Source organism: Phascolarctos cinereus, unplaced genomic scaffold (genome assembly GCF_003287225.1).
Source record: "Phascolarctos cinereus isolate Bilbo 61053 unplaced genomic scaffold, phaCin_HiC Scaffold_726;HRSCAF=1367, whole genome shotgun sequence".
In the NCBI taxonomy this organism is placed as follows: Eukaryota; Metazoa; Chordata; class Mammalia; order Diprotodontia; family Phascolarctidae; genus Phascolarctos; species Phascolarctos cinereus.
In genome coordinates this window covers 171,830,980-171,848,255 of record NW_027556098.1, presented here as the reverse complement: position 1 = coordinate 171,848,255, position 17,276 = coordinate 171,830,980, and the positions used below count along the sequence as shown (strand labels likewise).

Sequence of the window (17,276 nt, the reverse complement as noted above, 5' to 3'; positions counted from 1 at the left end):
AGTATCTCAAGGGTCAGAAAGTTGAAACATACTTCCTATGTGAGTTGTATATGTCCTAGAAAGCTGTTTTGTCTAATCTGAACTTTAAAATTTTTACTATTAACTGATAGTGATTCATATCAAAGCATTTCCCATGTTCAGTCGTTAATCCTAAATTTCTCTTTCCTTCTCAAACTCCTTCAAAAGTTATCTACATTCATTAGCTCTACTTCCTTTCCCTTCCCTTTCTTCTAAATGCTCTATACTTTGGCTAACTTCATTAATCAATAGAAACTGCTCTTTCCAAATTAACAATGATCTCTTAACTACCAGTCTTAATGGTCTTTTCACAATCTTCCTATCCTTTTTTACCTCTCTACAGCGTCTGACACTGTTGACCACAACCTCCTCTGGGATACTCTCTGTTCCATAGGTTTTCTGGCACTGCACTATCCTGGCTCTCCTACTGATGATCTTCACTAGATTATCACCCACATCACGCTCACTAACTCTGTGTATAACAAAGTCTCTGAAGGCTCTGACCTGGATGCTCTTTCTCTTTTCTTCTACACTCTGTCACTTGGTAACCTCCATCAGTTCCTGGAGGTTCATTTACTACCTCTATGTAGATAACTACCAAATCTTCATTTCTGGCCTAGACTTTCCACTGATCTCCACTGCCTACTGGACATTTCTAACTGTAGGTACCACAAGCACTTCAAATTCAACATGTTCCAAACAGTACACAAGTTCTTTCCCACTAAACCTAGCACTCTTAGGAAATTCCCTATTTCTGAGGACAATGCCATCCTTTCACAGTCACTCAGGTTTACTCTCAACTGCCCACTCTCTCATTTAACTCCATATACCTAATCAGCTGACATTTCTACTTCTACTTCTCTCCTATATGTCCCCTTCTCTCTTATGACTTCTCTCTGTACTAGTTCAGCACTTTATTATCTCTGACTCAGACAATTACAAAAGCCTCCTAGTTGGTTTATCTGCCTCAACTCTCTCCCCAGTGCATCCTCCACACAACTAATGTGATTTTCCTAAATCACCAGTCTGACCACATCACCTCACTACACAAAATCCAGGGTCTCTATATTAATCTATAAATCCTTCTGTTTGCCACTTAAAGCTCTTCACAATCAGGTCTAATCCTCACTTTCCAAACTTGTTACACAAGACTCCCTTCCATACAGGTACAATGACTTTCCTTGCCTTACTATAGGTTCCTCACATACACCACTCTTGCTCTTATCTGTATGCCTTTGCACTAGCTGTCCCCAACTCCTGGAATGTTGTCCATACTCACCTCTAACTCTTAGAATCCCTGGCTTCCTTTAAGGCTCAACTCAGGTCCAACTTTCTGAATGTGGTCTTGCCACCCTGCCCCACCCTCAGCTACCTAGTTCCTTTCCCCAACATCTGACTTGAATGTACTTGCATAAGTACATATATTGTCTCTCCTGTTAAAATGCAAGATCTTTTAGAATAGGTACTGTTTTGTTTTTCTTTTCAAATCTGTTAACCCCTAGCATAATGCTTTAATAAATAAATTCTTATTGGTTGAGTGATTTAGCAGTTATTTTTTAAAAACATGTGGTATCTTTTTTTCTTATCTGGTTAAAATATAAGTGGCTCAAATTTGGAAACTTTGGTTTGAGATTTGTGTTTGTTTTGAATGTTGACTGAGTTATGTCTACTACAAATATCGTGTTTATGGTAATGGAGAAATAAGCTTTCACTTTTAATATTTTAGACCACAGATGCTGAAATTCATTAGAAAATGTAGTCTTTGTCCACACAGCCATACTATATGATCCTGAACAGGTCATTTCTTTGCAGCTCAGTACTATCTTAACACTCAGGACTGCTATACACAAAATGAGTTTTCAAAATGTATTTGTTACAAAAAGACCTATAGAATAAAAACATTCTTTATAAAATATTATGAATGTTTCATCTCCAGCATTTTCCCCCAGGAACAGGATGATGAGAAGTCCCACAACAATTTTATATAAATTTTCCAACTTAATATTAATAAACCAGATACTTTTTTTTACATTTAATTTAGGAGGGAAATGTTTTTCTTACAAGGTCTTCACAGTTATAGGTCTCCAACAATCAGGTGACAAAGTAAGATACTATATTTTGTTTAAAAACACTTCAACAAAAATGCGCAGAGTTTAAAATTCTGCTGGACTCTATTATAATGTGCAGTGTTTAAAATTCTGCTGGACTCTATTAATGTGCAGCGTTTAAAATTCTGCTGGACTCTATTAATGTGCAAAGTTTAAAACTCTGCTGGACTCTACTGAGTTTTTGTTTTGGTTCTAGGCTCCTAAGAAGGATTTGACTATCTCTAACTTAAGAAAAGAAAAAACAAAACAAAACCTTAAATTACCAATCCTGACAAAGAAATGAAATGATGAAACTCTTCAAAGAAAGCCTTAACCAACATAATAAAACAAATGGAAATACTATCTAGCTACACTATACAGAAAGAAAACAGGTTTCAATAAAATAGAAGTCTTCAATCAAAACCAAAGAGCTTACATCTGCCTGATTAATATAAGTGAAATTAACCCAACTAATTACTTAGATGACAATAAAAATCAGAGAACACAACAAATCATAAGAAATTCAATTTTTTTTCTGAAAGAAGGAAGTCTCTGGGAAATAAATCCTAACATCCAAGGATTTTTAAGTAGTTTTTAAGAGATAGCTTTTCTGAATAGCATAAAAAATGTCTCTAAAATTCACCCCTAACATTAGATTTAACGGAAAATGAACCTTTAAAAAATGTTTACAAGTGCTTTTTTCCTCTCCCCAAAGCTGTAGAAGAAAGTCTAAATGAAATATCAAATAAAACCAGCAACAAGTTCTAAACGCCACATAAACATTAACCTTTTACAAGTCCTATCAGTACTCAGATGAACTCTCAGAGGTGAAGCCTCCTCAAAAGGTCAATAATTTTTTACTATTATTTTCAAAATCCTCCCCCACTCAGACCCTGTTTTTAAGCACTTAACAGAAAGAATAAGCCTTGCCCCACCCCCAACCTGAGCTGTTTGTCCTTGGCTTCCCGCCTCTTTCCTTGTCTTTGAATTTGGGGCCTGGAATGTAAGCCCCATCTCCCAGTTAGAATGTAAGCCCACCCCCAGTTAAGGGGGTAAGGGATAGTGGTGGGTGGAGATTTGCTTTTATCAGGCAGCCCCTGTTATGAGCTCTCGCTCTCTCTCTCTCTCTCTCTCTCTCTCTCTCTCTCTCTCTCTCTCTCTCTCTACGTGTATTGAAGGAGCAGACAGCCATCTCGAGAGATTGTAATAAAGGTAACCTTTGCTTTCCACCTTGAGAAGTCTCTAGTTTAATTTGGGTTAGGGTCGCAGTCCCACACAGCTTTGGAGATCCCACCAAGATTTCGCCCATCTGTGAGGGAGACTACCGTCTGGACCCTGGGGGTCAGGGCGCCCTCGGAGATTTCTCTAGCAACCCTCATACCAGACTTAGGGAGCCTCCCTCCATTTGGGTAAGGTCTCGAAGAGAGACGCTTAAGGGGGAAAACAAAGGCAGGGCAGCTATGAGATTGTGTGAAGCTGGCCGGCCGAGGTGAATAGAGTGAAATAGAGTGAAGAATCGGATCAGTCACATGAGTTGTATACATACAGTCCGACAAACACAGCTCTCAAATGTCCCCTTTATTCGTAGGTCCCTGACCTGGAGGGAAGGTGACGACCCTCAGCTAAATTAACTAATTGCTAAGTCTCTGACTTGGGGCTGGGGGCAACCCCACCCAAATAAATTCTGGGGACAATGAGAGAGCATTCGGGTGACTGTAAGGGGGGAGGGCGACCTCTTCTGTTAGTTAATCATTGAGTCACTAACTCAGAGAGAAGAGCAATCTCTCTCAGCCAAATTCATTTGTGTAATTGCACATAGGTAAGAAAAATTATGGGCAAACCACAGTCTAAAGTAGTAAACCAGAAGCTACCATTTGATATTCCGGAAGATAGTCTTTTAGGGAGTAGACTCCAAGACTGGAACGAACTACCAAAATAAAATGGGAAAGATTAAAAAAAATTTTGATTAAATATGATGTGAGGACTCTGCAGCAATTTGTTGTATGTCTGTTTTGTGCTCCTGTTTGTGTCCATGGTATGAATGAGAGTGAATACAGGGTTTGAGAGTAAAAGGTTTGGAAACTTTTGGAATAAAATAAATAAATAATTTTTTTTTTGGTAAGAGCAGTGAATTGTTCAGAATGCATAGTGAGTTGTAAAAGCAGTCCAGGAAGAGAGAGGGAGGGCCCTATTCAATTATCTATAGAGGGTTACGTCCTGTTCAAATTGCTGAAGCCTGAGATTTTCAGGAGGGAGGTTCCATCTGATAAGCCTCTAAGAAGCAGAGGGGACTTTTTTCTCAGTTCCCTTAAGGAATTAGGAAAGAAAAGGAGGATTTTAGAGCAGGAATTGTCACAACACATCTCTTCAAGGGAATACATAAATTTGTGGAGGATATTTCCTTTTAAAGGGCCAAGTGTATTGGATTTAAAACAAAAATGTTTTTAATTGTTTATTATTGATTATAAATTCGTATCTGATTGGATTTAAGTTTACTGTTAAAAAATGGCTGTTATGAGATGTGGCATTATTACTTAATGTAACTGTTAAAAGTACTAAGAATAATAAGATTGATAATTTCTACTTCTGATAATCTGGAAATGCAACTGACATTATCTGAAGTTTATTGTTTAAGTTACTACTATGCTTCTAAATTGTATTGTATTTCTAAAACTCTTAGATTGTAAAATTTGAGGAACCACTGTGAGGTAGAAATGGTGTTTAGGTAACTCCTGAATGGGTCTTTTAGTGATAAAGATGAGATAATCGGAAACTGTTAAATACCTAGTGAGGTATATTTGATTATAAGACTATGATAGGAGATTTTCGTTTAAAATCTTGACTGTTATAAAAAAAATATATATGGTGGTTTAAAGTTATAGTTTCAACATATTAATGATGAGATGAATTATTCTCTGGTCAAAGTGACTGGGAGTGCATTCATCTAAATTGATAATAGGTTATTTCAAAGTTTATTACAATTTTGGGAATAATTTTATAATGTATGCCCTGTGATACAAACATATTTTACTGTAAAAAAACTTATTGATATGTATTTGGAATTAATGAGGTATTCTCTCATATTAGGGCCTCAATTAGAAATTGGAAAAATTTTTTTAAAAACCATATATAGTTTTCAACCCAGGCCTTCTTTAGGCTAACTATTGGGTTTGTTGGGGGATGGGCCATGTGGGCCAGACTCTTAAGGCAGGGACTAGTGGGCCTGGGGGAAATCCAGGCTGCCAGCCACCAAATTCCTAATTGGGAGTGTCACTGAGGTTGAATCAGGATGTGGCCCGAGGATATTGGACCAGTAAAAAAGACAATGATGGGCTAGTGTAGATAATAAAGAAAAGCCAGTCTAGGGGGTGGAAGTGGCCCCCAGGAGACTGGACCTGGTGAAAGAATTCAAAAAGAAAGATAGATCTTTACTGGGTCTGGTTTAAGTTTTTAATATACTGCTCACATATTTCTGAATGTGATGTAATCTAGTAAACAACTGTATTAGTTATGTTGTTGGAAGGGCAATTTACTTTATAACCCAGAATGTTAAATTAAGAATTGTGCCTTCAGAGAAGAGAGAAAAACAGGGCTGTTGGGACATTCTATATGGTCCTGTTTTGTAACATTTCCTTTTAAGTATTGTAATTTAAGAAATGAGAACTTCTAAGTTTTATCTCTGTTTAAAGGGAAGTTTTAGCTGGGATTATCTGGCTTTCACTTGTGAAGCTTAAAATTGTTAACTAAGCTATTTGGAGTTATTGTTTAAGCCAGGCACTGGTAAAAGTATTTTGTGTGTGTGAAGACAAACTTGATAATTATGCAAAAAACAAAAACAAAAACATGCGATTTTGTAAAATCTCATAATTCTCATACAGACACCTTTTGACTAGAGAATTTAGGTAACTAAGAATTTTATGGTAATTAGAAAATTGTAAGCTGTTTTTGAGAAAGGGAGATACTATTACAAAAAATGTTTTGAAATCTTTCATACTTTTTAGAGAGCCTACTAAATTTCTATTTGCAAGAAAATTATGTCCAAACCTACTATGAACTTAGAGTTTCATTCCTGGGTTTGTTGTATTCTTGGACTGGACTTAACTGGGTGCTTTTAGAGAAACAGTCTCAATGGGAGCAGTGTCAGAGATCTAAAGCTAGTGATTAATACTAAAGCATCTAAATTTCTGTAATAAACTGTTAAGTAGGAAAGATCTTACTGTTTTGATCTGAATTCATTCCATGGCCTAGAAAGAGCTAAAATTACTATTTGAACTTATATGTATAAGATTCGAGTCCTGAAAGCATCTCATTCTTTCAGATTAAGGATGATTAGAGGGATAGATAAGCTTGAGAAATAGAAAGGCAAATCTATTTAGAGTAGCAACTTATAATCTTAATGGAAATTTGATTTTACTTCGGATGTTATTAGGAACCATAACATGTGTAGGAAGTTATGCAAGCTACTTAGAGCTCACTTTGGAGATATTCCCTAATCAATGTGAGACTACAGTCACACTTGAAACTCTGATAAGGGGAATTTGCTATCTAAGACCTTGGAATCTGTTAATGAACTATTATTTTGAGTCTAACTCCAGGTATGGTTAACAAAGAACTGATTGAGCTACTGACCCATGATGTCAGCAACCTGCAAAGAGGTTTGTGAGCTGCACCTACGAGCTGCAAGAAGGTGTTCTCATGGGAAGGTCGGGAGAATGACTTTTCTGCATGGCTGAGGTAGGACTCTCCTAACTCAATTTCCCCACTTTGACACCTGGCAGACTTTAAACCTGGCTCAATGCAGTTGGTTATTATATAACTTCTGCCTGGAGTTGACATGAATCTAGGGAAGCATTGTTCCCTTTAGTTATGTTCTTTCATGGCAAATTCCTACATTCATAAGTTTGTAAGCATAACTATCAAATCTATTAAGCAATAGATTGATGCAGGAACATCTGAGGTTATTATAGTAAGATACAAAAGATTGAGTTATCTGGCCTAGAATTTCAGAATTAAGCATATTCCTGTATAAGTCAGGATCCTTTAATTTCTCATAATGGTTATGATGAGGTCTGGAGGTTTGGGGGTGCTGGGACTCCAAGGTCACAGCACAAGGGTCCCTCCTGAAGAAATTCAGCCCAGGTCTTTTCAGCCAGGGGGAAGTCTGTTAGAAATAAACATATAGGCCAGGTGATGCCCATAAGGAAGAGCAGGCGTGAGAAAGTCACTGGACGTGAGAAAGTCTCTGGATCTTACATACACTAAAGTAACTTTGACCAGAGGAGGGGCTGAGAAAGAGGTCTATGAGAGAATTCTGATTGGAATGTCTGAGAGATTGAATAGACAATGGAATATATAATGAAGGGAGAAGTTTGAAAGGCATCTGAATAAGATCAAAAAGTGGGGCCAGGGCTTTCAAAGGAAGATGGAGAGCTGGGGCCTTAGACAAATGAGAACCACATTCTTTCTGGAGCAAGAGGCAGGGGTCTACTTGGACCTTACCCATCATTAGGGATAATTAGGCCAGGAGATTGTGGAACGAGGATATTATATTCTGTTACTTAGTTAATACTTAGTTAATGTTAAAGTTATCTCAGTTTGTTACAATTAATGTTAAAAGAGGAATAGCTTATGGCTTATCTTGTAAATGCCTTGAAAGAAGCATCTATTTTAATTAAGGATTATTTATTTGTACATGACTAGAAGTTGAGATTGTTTTGTTATTTGACATGTACTGGTTTTAAATTAACTACTATGTATTGGAGTGTGTTATTAATTCCTTAGTGGAATCTCATCCTCCTGATGGGGAATATGAATAGGAATGAATAAAGGTATAAAACTAGAAGTAATGCACAGTGTAGGACTCGGTTCTGATTTTTTTAATTTGAGCATCCTGAAACATGACAATTGGACAAAGTTCCAATTTTGATCTGGTAATGGTAAAGACATAGGAGTTGAGTTAATTTTCATTATTTGCCCTGGTTATTGGCAAGGTAATTTAAAATTGTGTTGAGATCAATCTTGTAGGAGAGTGGATACAAGAAGGAGTATCTCTGCAGGAGGGAAGTAAGAGTCTGCTGGACACTGCTTGAACAGCACTTAGACAAGAAGACTTCACCAGATGATGCCCAGTGTCAGACAGTGGTATGAGAAGAGACTTCTGAAGCTTTAAATGGAGACTTTATCATTATTTTTGGGCCTCTGTATCTGTAAGGTATAATATTTGTGAAGAGGCTTCAAACTGTAAGAAGTGAGAAGGGGAAATTGTGAGAGATGAACTCTCAGAGGTGAACTCTCCTCAAAAGGTCAATAATTTTTTATTATTATTTTCAAAATCGTCCCCCGCTCAGACCCTGTTTTTAAGCACATAACAGAAAGAATAAGCCCTGTAATAAAGGTAACCTTTGCTTTCCACCTTGAGAAGTCTCTGAGTTTAATTTGGGTTAGGGTTGCTGTCCCACACGCTTCAATTTCAAAAGCAGACAGAATTCCATTTTTTAATTTATGTTTGTTTTAACCAAAGTGTACAGGTAAAAACTAATTCAGAAGAAAGGGAAAAAAAGATCTGATAAACTGAAATTGCAAAAAGAAAACAATGACTCAACAAACTTACGCTGAATATGAATGAACTGTTTCGGTTGTTTAAACTCTCCTTTGTACAGACGATTATAATAGATGACGTTGCTTTCTGCCTCAGGAACTGGAATGACCATGCTCTCTTTCTTTTCTCTAAACACTTGCTGCGCTGAAATTGCTCGCTGTAAATGGTGTTCCTGGAAAAGTAAAGTGAGCAATTTAAGTTGTGTTAATAATCAAATTCAATGTACAACTATATTTAACATTTGTTTTGTACATTACGTGCCAGTAGTTTTTAAAAACCCAAATAACTAGGGCTTGAGTATTTTTTCTGCCACTAATTATCAGAGAACAAGAGGCAAATCATAAAAATTCTGGTATCATTAATGCATTAAAAAAAAATAATTTTCAGCCTGAAGCCTAGGGTAAGCATACATTCAGACATCTCTTACATCTTTTACTTTAACATAAGAACTAAACCATTTGGAAATAGATAGCTATTAAAGATGAAGAACTAGAAGAATGGTATGAAATTCAAATAGAAATAGATCCTTGTGAGCCAAATATTGATTTAGAAAGCCACAAATTAACATTATCTATTTTGTATAATACTTTTATTTATTTTATTAAACATTTCCTAGTTACATTTTAATCTAGTTCAGTCTCCACTTAGTAGTTTTGCAGGTCCCTTGCAGTGCACTAAGTCTGACACCTCTGAACTAGATGATGCTAATTTTTCCAGAGATTCAATTATGCTCAATATTCCCACAGCAAGGAAGGCCTTTGAAAACAAAAGTAAAGCCAAAAAATACTTATCTGATAACCCTGAGTTAACAGTAACAAAAAAATTAATGACTATAAACAGTAAGTGTAATTTCCACAGATTTTGGTTGATTTTTTGTTTAGATCTTTTGGTTTGTTTATATATGTATGTGTATGCATATGCATCTTTTAACAACTACTTCAAATGGACAATGAGCTAGACCAAGATTTAAACACAAGAAGAAGCAAAACTACCTTTGAGAAATTGCAACGTTTATTTTTTTTAATGATCCCAAATTTATCCCTGAAATAACGTCCCATTGTTTAAATATTACTATGATACTGGTGTAATTACTGTATTGCTACAAGTCATGGAAGCCCTATAGTCTTTTGAAGCTTCAATACTTTTTTCTAAGGGAAGGAAGAATGCAACACTCACACATAACACTCACTACCTTATCTTTTGTGTCTGTGTCTTTTCACTAGCTGTCTTCCATGCCTGGCTGGCACCCCTCCTCAATTCCATTTCTTAGTTTCTCTCTCTTTATTCAAGGCACAGATCAATCACTACCCTCAATTGTTTATGCCTATCTCTCAAACTATCCTGTATTTAACCTCTTGGTATTTATTAATATTTTTCTTTTTATAGTTATTGTATATGTACTTATATTCCCTTGCAGTCTCCAAAATGAGAATACAAGCTCCCCACTCCCAGGTGATAAGAACCTAACTCTAACATAAAGTCCAAAGTTTATTTCTTAAAGACTGGAAAAATGAGCAAACCATTTTAAAAAAAAGAACAGAACCATAAAAAGGTACTATGGTGACAGGGAAGATCAAGACACAAACGCAGAAGATGACAATATTGGGGCAGCTAGGTGGCGCAGTGGATAGAGCACCGGCCCTAAAGTCAGGAGGACCTAAGTTCAAATCCGGGCTCAGACCAAACACTTGACATTTCCTAGCTGTGTGACCATGGGCAAGTCACTTAACCCCAACTGCCTAAAAGCAAACAAACAAAAAAAAAAGATGACAATATAAAAATAGCTACAAGCAAAGACTGAAAGGAAAAAACTGCAAATTGGACACAAGCTCAACAAGAATTCCTGGAAGAACATTTAAAAAAGAGACAACCATGGTAGAGGAAAAATTAGGAAAAGAAATGAGTAATACAAGGAAAATTGTAAAAAACGAGAATTAACAGCTTATAAAAGAGGCACAAAAAATGCTGAAGAAAATAGCTTCTTAAAAAATAGAATTGGGCAAGTAGAAGCTAATAACTCCATGATGCATCAAGAAACAGTAAAACAAAGTCAAAAGAATGAAAAAAAAATTAGAAAATATGAAATTTTTTTGGAAAAACAACTGACATGAAAAACAGATTAAGGAGAGAGAATTTAAGAATTATTGGACTACTTGAAAGCCATGACCAAAAAAAAAGAGAGAGGAAGGAGGAGCCTAAACTTTGTATTTCAAGAAATTATAAAGGAAAACTGCCCCAATACTTAGAACTAGAGGGTAAAATTGAAATGGAAAGAATCCACCAATCACCTCCTGAAAGAGATCCCAAAATGAAAAATCTCAAGAATATTATAGTCAAATTCCAGAGATCCCAGGTCAGGGAGAAATTATTGCAGGCAGCCAGGAAGAAGCCATTCACATATCAGTGGAACAGTCAGGATCACAAAAGCTTCTGCTCTGAAGGAGTAGAGAACTTGGAACATATTCCAGAAGGCAAAGGAGCTAGGATTACAACTAAGAAAAATTTACTCAGCAAAACTGAGTATACTCTTCAGGGGAAAAAATGGATATGTAACGAAGTAGAGGACTTTCAAGCATTCCTGATGAAAAGACCAGAGCTGAACAGAAAATCTGATATTCAAATAAAAGACTCAAGAGAAGCATTAAAAGGTAAACATGAAAGAGAAAACATAAGAGACTTACTAAGGTCAAACTGTTTACATTCCTATATGGGAAGATGATACATAACTCCTAAGAAATTTATCATTATTAAGGTAGTTAGAAGGAGGACTATACAGAAGATATGGGCGTGAGTTTATTACATTAGGATGATCTCAAAAAACAAAAAATTAAAGGGTGAGAAAAAAGGATGCACTGAGAAAAGGGGGAAGGGAGAAGAAGAATGGGGGAGATTATCTCACATAAAAGAGGGAAAAATGGGGAAGGGTTGGTCAACCCTTATACCTCACTTTCACCAGAACTGGTTTAAAGAAGGGACACACACACACACACACACACACACACACACACACACACACACACACACACACAGTTGGGTACAGAAATCTTTCTTACCCAACAGGAAAGTAGGAAGAGAAGGGGAAAAGCAAAGGGAATGGGTGTGATAAAAGGGAGGGCAGATTTAAGAGAGTCAATGGTCAGAAGAAAAATAGAATTTTAAAGAAGGACAGGGTAAAAAGAGAGGGAGAATAACAAACAGAAGAAAACAGGATGGATGGAAATATACAGTAATCACAACTGTGAGTATGATTGGGACAAACTCATCCACAAAACAGAAAGGGACTATAGATACCAGAATCCAACAATATGTTGTTTACAAGAAACATACTTCAAAAAGAAAAACACAAGAGTTAAAATAAGGGACTGCAACAGAATCTATTATGCTTTCAGCTGAGGTTGGGGGGGGGGATTAGCAATCACGATCTCAAAGCAAAAATAGACCAAATTAAAAGAGATAATCAGTGAAACTACATTTTGCTAAAATGGACAATAATAAAACCAAAGACTAATACTAATACACCAAACAGCAGAGCATCTAAATTCTTAAAGGCACAAACAAAACCAAAGCAAGCAAAATTAGAAGGAAAGCAGGAAAATGGGGGGGGGGGGTCAGCAAGTAGTTCCTCTGATAAAAGTTTCAATTCTCAAATACATAAGGAACTGAGCCAAATTTATAAAAATAAGACCCATTCCCCAACTGCTAAATAAAGTCAAAGGATGTGAAGAGAGTTTTCTGAAGGTGAAATCAAAGCTATCTATAGTCATGAAAAAAAAAATGCTCTAAATCACTATAGATTAGAGATACACAAATTAAAACAACTCTGAGGCACTACCCCACACTTATCAGATTGGCTAACATGACAGTAAAGGAAAATTACAAATGCTGAAGGGGATATGAAAAAATAGGGACACTAACAAATTGTTGATGGAGTTGTGGGGACTTGTGTCCAATTACTATGGAAAACAATTTGAAACTATGCCCAAAGGGCTATAAAACTTTGACCCAGCAATATTACTACTAGGTCAGTATCTCAAAGAGATCAAAGAAAAACTAAGAACCTATAAGTACAAAAATATGTATAGCAGCTCTTTTTGTGATGGCAAAGAATTGGACATTGAGGGGATGCCCATTAACTAGAGAATGGCTGAACAAGTTGTAGTATATGATTATGATGGGGCAGTATTAAGAAATGACAAAGGGGAATGGTTTCAGAAAAACCTGGGAAGACTTATGTGAACTGATCTAGAATGGAGTGAGTAGAACCAGAAGATCATTGTACATAGTAACAGCAATATTGTAATGATGCTCAATTGTGAGACTTAGCTACTCTGATCAACATAATGATCAAAGACAATTCTGAAGGACTAATGATGAAAACTACTATCCATTTCTAGAGAGAAATGAGCTGAGTACAAACTGAAGCACAATTTTTTTCACTTTACTTTTCTTGGGGTTTTTTTGCAGCATGGAAAATATAGAAATATGTTTTATATGTTTTCATATGTATAACTGATATATTGCTTGTCTCTTCAATGGGAGGGCAAGAAGCTGGAAGGAGATAATTTAGAATTCAAAAAAAATTTGTTAATGTTAAAAATAATTAAATTTTTTAAGGGTACAGAAAAAAAGACCTATCAAGAAATCAAAAAATTAAATTTAATAAGTTGCCATCAAAATAATTTTACAGAATGCTATAATTTTATAATCATAAAATCAAAACTATTGAAATACCCTTCTGGTTGGTCTTCCTGCTTCAAGTCTACTCCCACTACCATCCAACCTCTACTCAGGTTTCAAATTAATCTTCCTAAAAACCAGATTTAACCATGTCACCTCCCCACACTCCCTGCCCTTCAATAAACTTCAGTGGTTCCCTATCACCTCCAGAATCAAATACAAAATCCTCTCTTTGACATTCAAGGACCTTCACAACCTTGTCCTCCTCCTACTTTTCCAAACTTCTTATACCTTTCTACTCTAAATACACTCTGCAATCCAGTCAGTGACACTGGCCTCCTTGCTGCTCTTCACACAAACCACTCCATCTCCAGATTGAGCATTTTTACTTGCTATCCCCATGCCCAGAATACTCTGCCTCCTCATCCCCACCTCCTGTTTTCAACTCAGCTAAAATCCCACCTACTACTGTAAACCCCCAGAAAGAAGGAATTGTCTTTTGCCTCTTTGTAAATGCTACTGCTCTTAGCACAGTCCCAGCATGAGTAAAAAAGGAACAAGTCAAAATATTAACAAAACCCAACAGCATGGAAACATCCACAGAATATAGAAATAAAATCACAGATTCATTGAAAAACAGACAAAAAGGTAAAGACAGGAGAACAAACAGTGAAACAAGGTCAAAAGGCAGCTTACCTAGAATAATGCTTAATAATTTTACAGGGTGATGAAGATGTAGCCTTTCTTGCAAAGGATTATCCTTCCACCTGTGCCCTTGAATCCCATCACCTCGAAAAACACAGTGCTATTAGAACTGGAAAGGCCCTTAGAAGCCATCTAGTCCAACTCCTTTGTTTCATAAATGGGGAAACTGAAGTCTAAAGGGTGACTTGACCAAAGTCACACGGAGGTAATTTATCAGGTTCCCTCATTTCAGAACAAGCACTCTTCTTACTGCCTCACACTTCTACAATATTAAAGACCTTGCACTTACCTCTCTTTTTTTCTCAGCCAAGTGTCTAAAGAAGTTGTCTATACTGTTTGACTCTTCTTCCTTATCATTCACTCACTTTCCAACCCCTTACAGTGATAAGAAGAAAAACATGGACAACCATGATGCAAGATGAAAAGGCACTAGATGGGTTTTAACCTGCACTAGGTAGGGATGAGACAGAGATTTATCAAATTACGCATAATCTAAGACTTAGAGCCTTACACAGGAACTCACAGAATTATCAATCTGACTTACAAACCCATATAATGTAAAATAGCGCACTCTCTAACATCCTTCTAACACTACCCCACTCTATCCTCAAAAGCAAACATGCTTTCCTGGACCACTGACAGTACCTGATGGTCATTACTAAGCCTACCTCCCCCAACACCTATTTTCTTGCCCCATAAGGGATACAGGTCTCTTGCCATGCTCCCTCCCTTTTCTCCACTATTCACCAGCTCATGGTTAAGTTAATGACAATTCAGGCAATCTCTCATTGCATAACTAAGTCCTCTTGAAACCTCTACTTCTTTACTTATCTTTTCCAACTCTTACAAAGTTACCATTACCACACAGGGAAATTTCCTTTTCTTCTCTTTTTCTTCTGTTTCATTTGTAAGCAAAAAGAAAGAAAGAAAGAAAGAAAGAAAGAAAGAAAGAAAGAAAGAAAGAAAGAAAGAAAGAAAGAGAAAAAAGAAAGAAAGAAAGAAAGAAAAAAGAAAGAAAGAAAGAAGAAAGAAGAAAGAAAGAAGGAAGGAAGAAGGAAGGAAGGAAGGAAGGAAGGAAGGAAGGAAGGAAGGAAGGAAGGAAGGAAGGAAGGAAGGAAGGAAGGAAGGAAGGAAGGAAGGAAGGAAAGAAAGAAAGAAAGAAAGAAAGAAAGAAAGAAAGAAAGAAAGAAAGAAAGAAAGAAAGAAAGAAAGAAAGAAAGAAAGAAAGAAAGAAAGAAAGAAAGAAAGAAGAAATCCTAATTACTGCCAATAAACTTAAGGGCAATGCTAATAATATCACTGTCAAGGTAAATAAAAGCAAGTTTAAGAAGAACTTAATGAAAAGAAAGCATCAACAACATAGAAATCTCCTGAAAATACCCCAAAGAAGATACATAAGAAAACACCTCTTCTCCTTTGCAGAGATGGAGATTGATAGTGTGAAATATGGTACATCACATCATCAGATTTTTTCACTGTGTTGACTTGTTTTGCTCAAATTTTGTTCTCTTATTCTTTTTTTAAAAAAATTATGTTATAGAGGCAGCTAGGCGGTGCAGTGGATAGAGCACCGGCCCTGAAGTCAGGAGGACTGAGTTCAAATCTGGCCTCAGACCAAACACTTGACACCTACTAGCTGTGTGACCCTGGGCAAGTCACTTAATCCCAATTGCCTAAAAAAACAAAAAAAACCTGTTATAAGAGACAGTACTTTAGAATAGGAAAAGACTAGAGGGAAACATAGGTAATGTAAAAATAAAAGATACTGAGTCTTTTTTTAACCCAGAATTTTCCTCCTCCAAAAATTCTTCTTTTCCTCTATACTTGCTTTTATCAAAGCACTAAAGTTAAATATTATACTAATACTTATCCAATTAAAGTTTTTGTTTATTATTCCTACTGTAAAAGTACATTTTAGCTCTTTCCATTCATTCTACTCTGACTTAACTAATCTAAGGACCACTGGCCTTGCCATCTCCTTCCCCTGTACTCCCCTCTAACTTAGGATTTCCAGGCCTTTCCATTCTCCTGAAAGTGTATCTTCCTCTTCACGTGCCTTCTCCTATTAGAACATGAGCTCCTTGAGATCAATGACTTAGTTCAACTCCTGGTACAGAATAGGCACTTAATCTGGATCACTGACTTTCTCAATCTTTCTATTATTACTCAGCACAGTACTTAACACATAGGAAACAATTTTTTTCATTCATTTATTAAATATGTTTTTGAGTTAATCTTGAACATTATAAATTATAAATTTTATGGAAAATGCATCTCAAATTTTTTTCATTCATTTATTAAATGTTTTTATGGGTTAATCTCAAATATTATAAATTATAATTTTTTATGGAAAGTGCATATCAAATTTTTTTAACTCTTACATGTCTGTATATCTCCTGATAAAATGCCTTTATGGATAAAATTACCATTTTTCCAAACAAGTTCTGCATTATATTGAATCTAGTAAATCATCAGCTATGTAAGGAAGATACGTGAACTTCTGATATACATCCTAACTCCATCTTGAGCAATAACTTGACATTTTTCTTAATTTTCCCTCAGGAAAGAAATATAAGAGATGAAAAATAAGATCAGATTCCAATTGCTATTTCTAGCCTACAAAACATTTCACAAGTTTTCATTAATTAGGTTATGGATAAAGAAAAGGGACTCTCTCATCTACCTGTAGGATCAAATGAAGTTTCTTTTTGAAACAATTACAAGATTCTGTTCCTTCCATAATTTTTTGTGGGGTAAATTACTAATCCTACCATGTTCCCCAAACTGAGGACTTATAGCACTATGAAAAATGTTTTAAAAATAGCACTGAGGCTGTAAAGACATTCTCAGCAGAGACAATTATTATTCAGTCACTTATTCCTTCTGTCTCTGGTTATCACATCCTATTGACACAGAAAAAAAAACTGGCATATCTCAGTCCTTGCTGCACTCCTAAGGAAAGTTATGTCGGGTATCAATTATCATCATGCAAACAGCCAGATGATGATGATGATGACATGCTCTCTAAAGTCAGTTAAAGAATATAATATTCTTAAACAGATATTAGAAATGTTTAATAGGCTGCACACTGAAAATCAAATCGTAATATGCAGTTCAAGAGCTTTGGTCTACTACTTTAGAGACTAAAAACAAATAAGCCTGTAGTTCCAGAAGACAGAAAAAGGACCAGC

At 36.1% G+C, this 17,276-nt stretch overlaps 1 protein-coding gene across 2 annotated transcripts in view; it reads right to left on the bottom strand.

Moving 5' to 3' along the window:
• EPC2 (enhancer of polycomb 2) overlaps positions 1 to 17,276 on the bottom strand; it is a 179,342-nt gene that overhangs the window by 128,785 nt on the left and 33,281 nt on the right. For both annotated transcript variants that reach the window (XM_020984745.2, XM_020984746.2), the window contains exon 2: positions 8,716 to 8,875. In XM_020984745.2, coding sequence (XP_020840404.1) covers positions 8,716 to 8,875 — 160 coding nt within the window. The remainder of the gene's footprint in view (positions 1 to 8,715; positions 8,876 to 17,276) is intronic.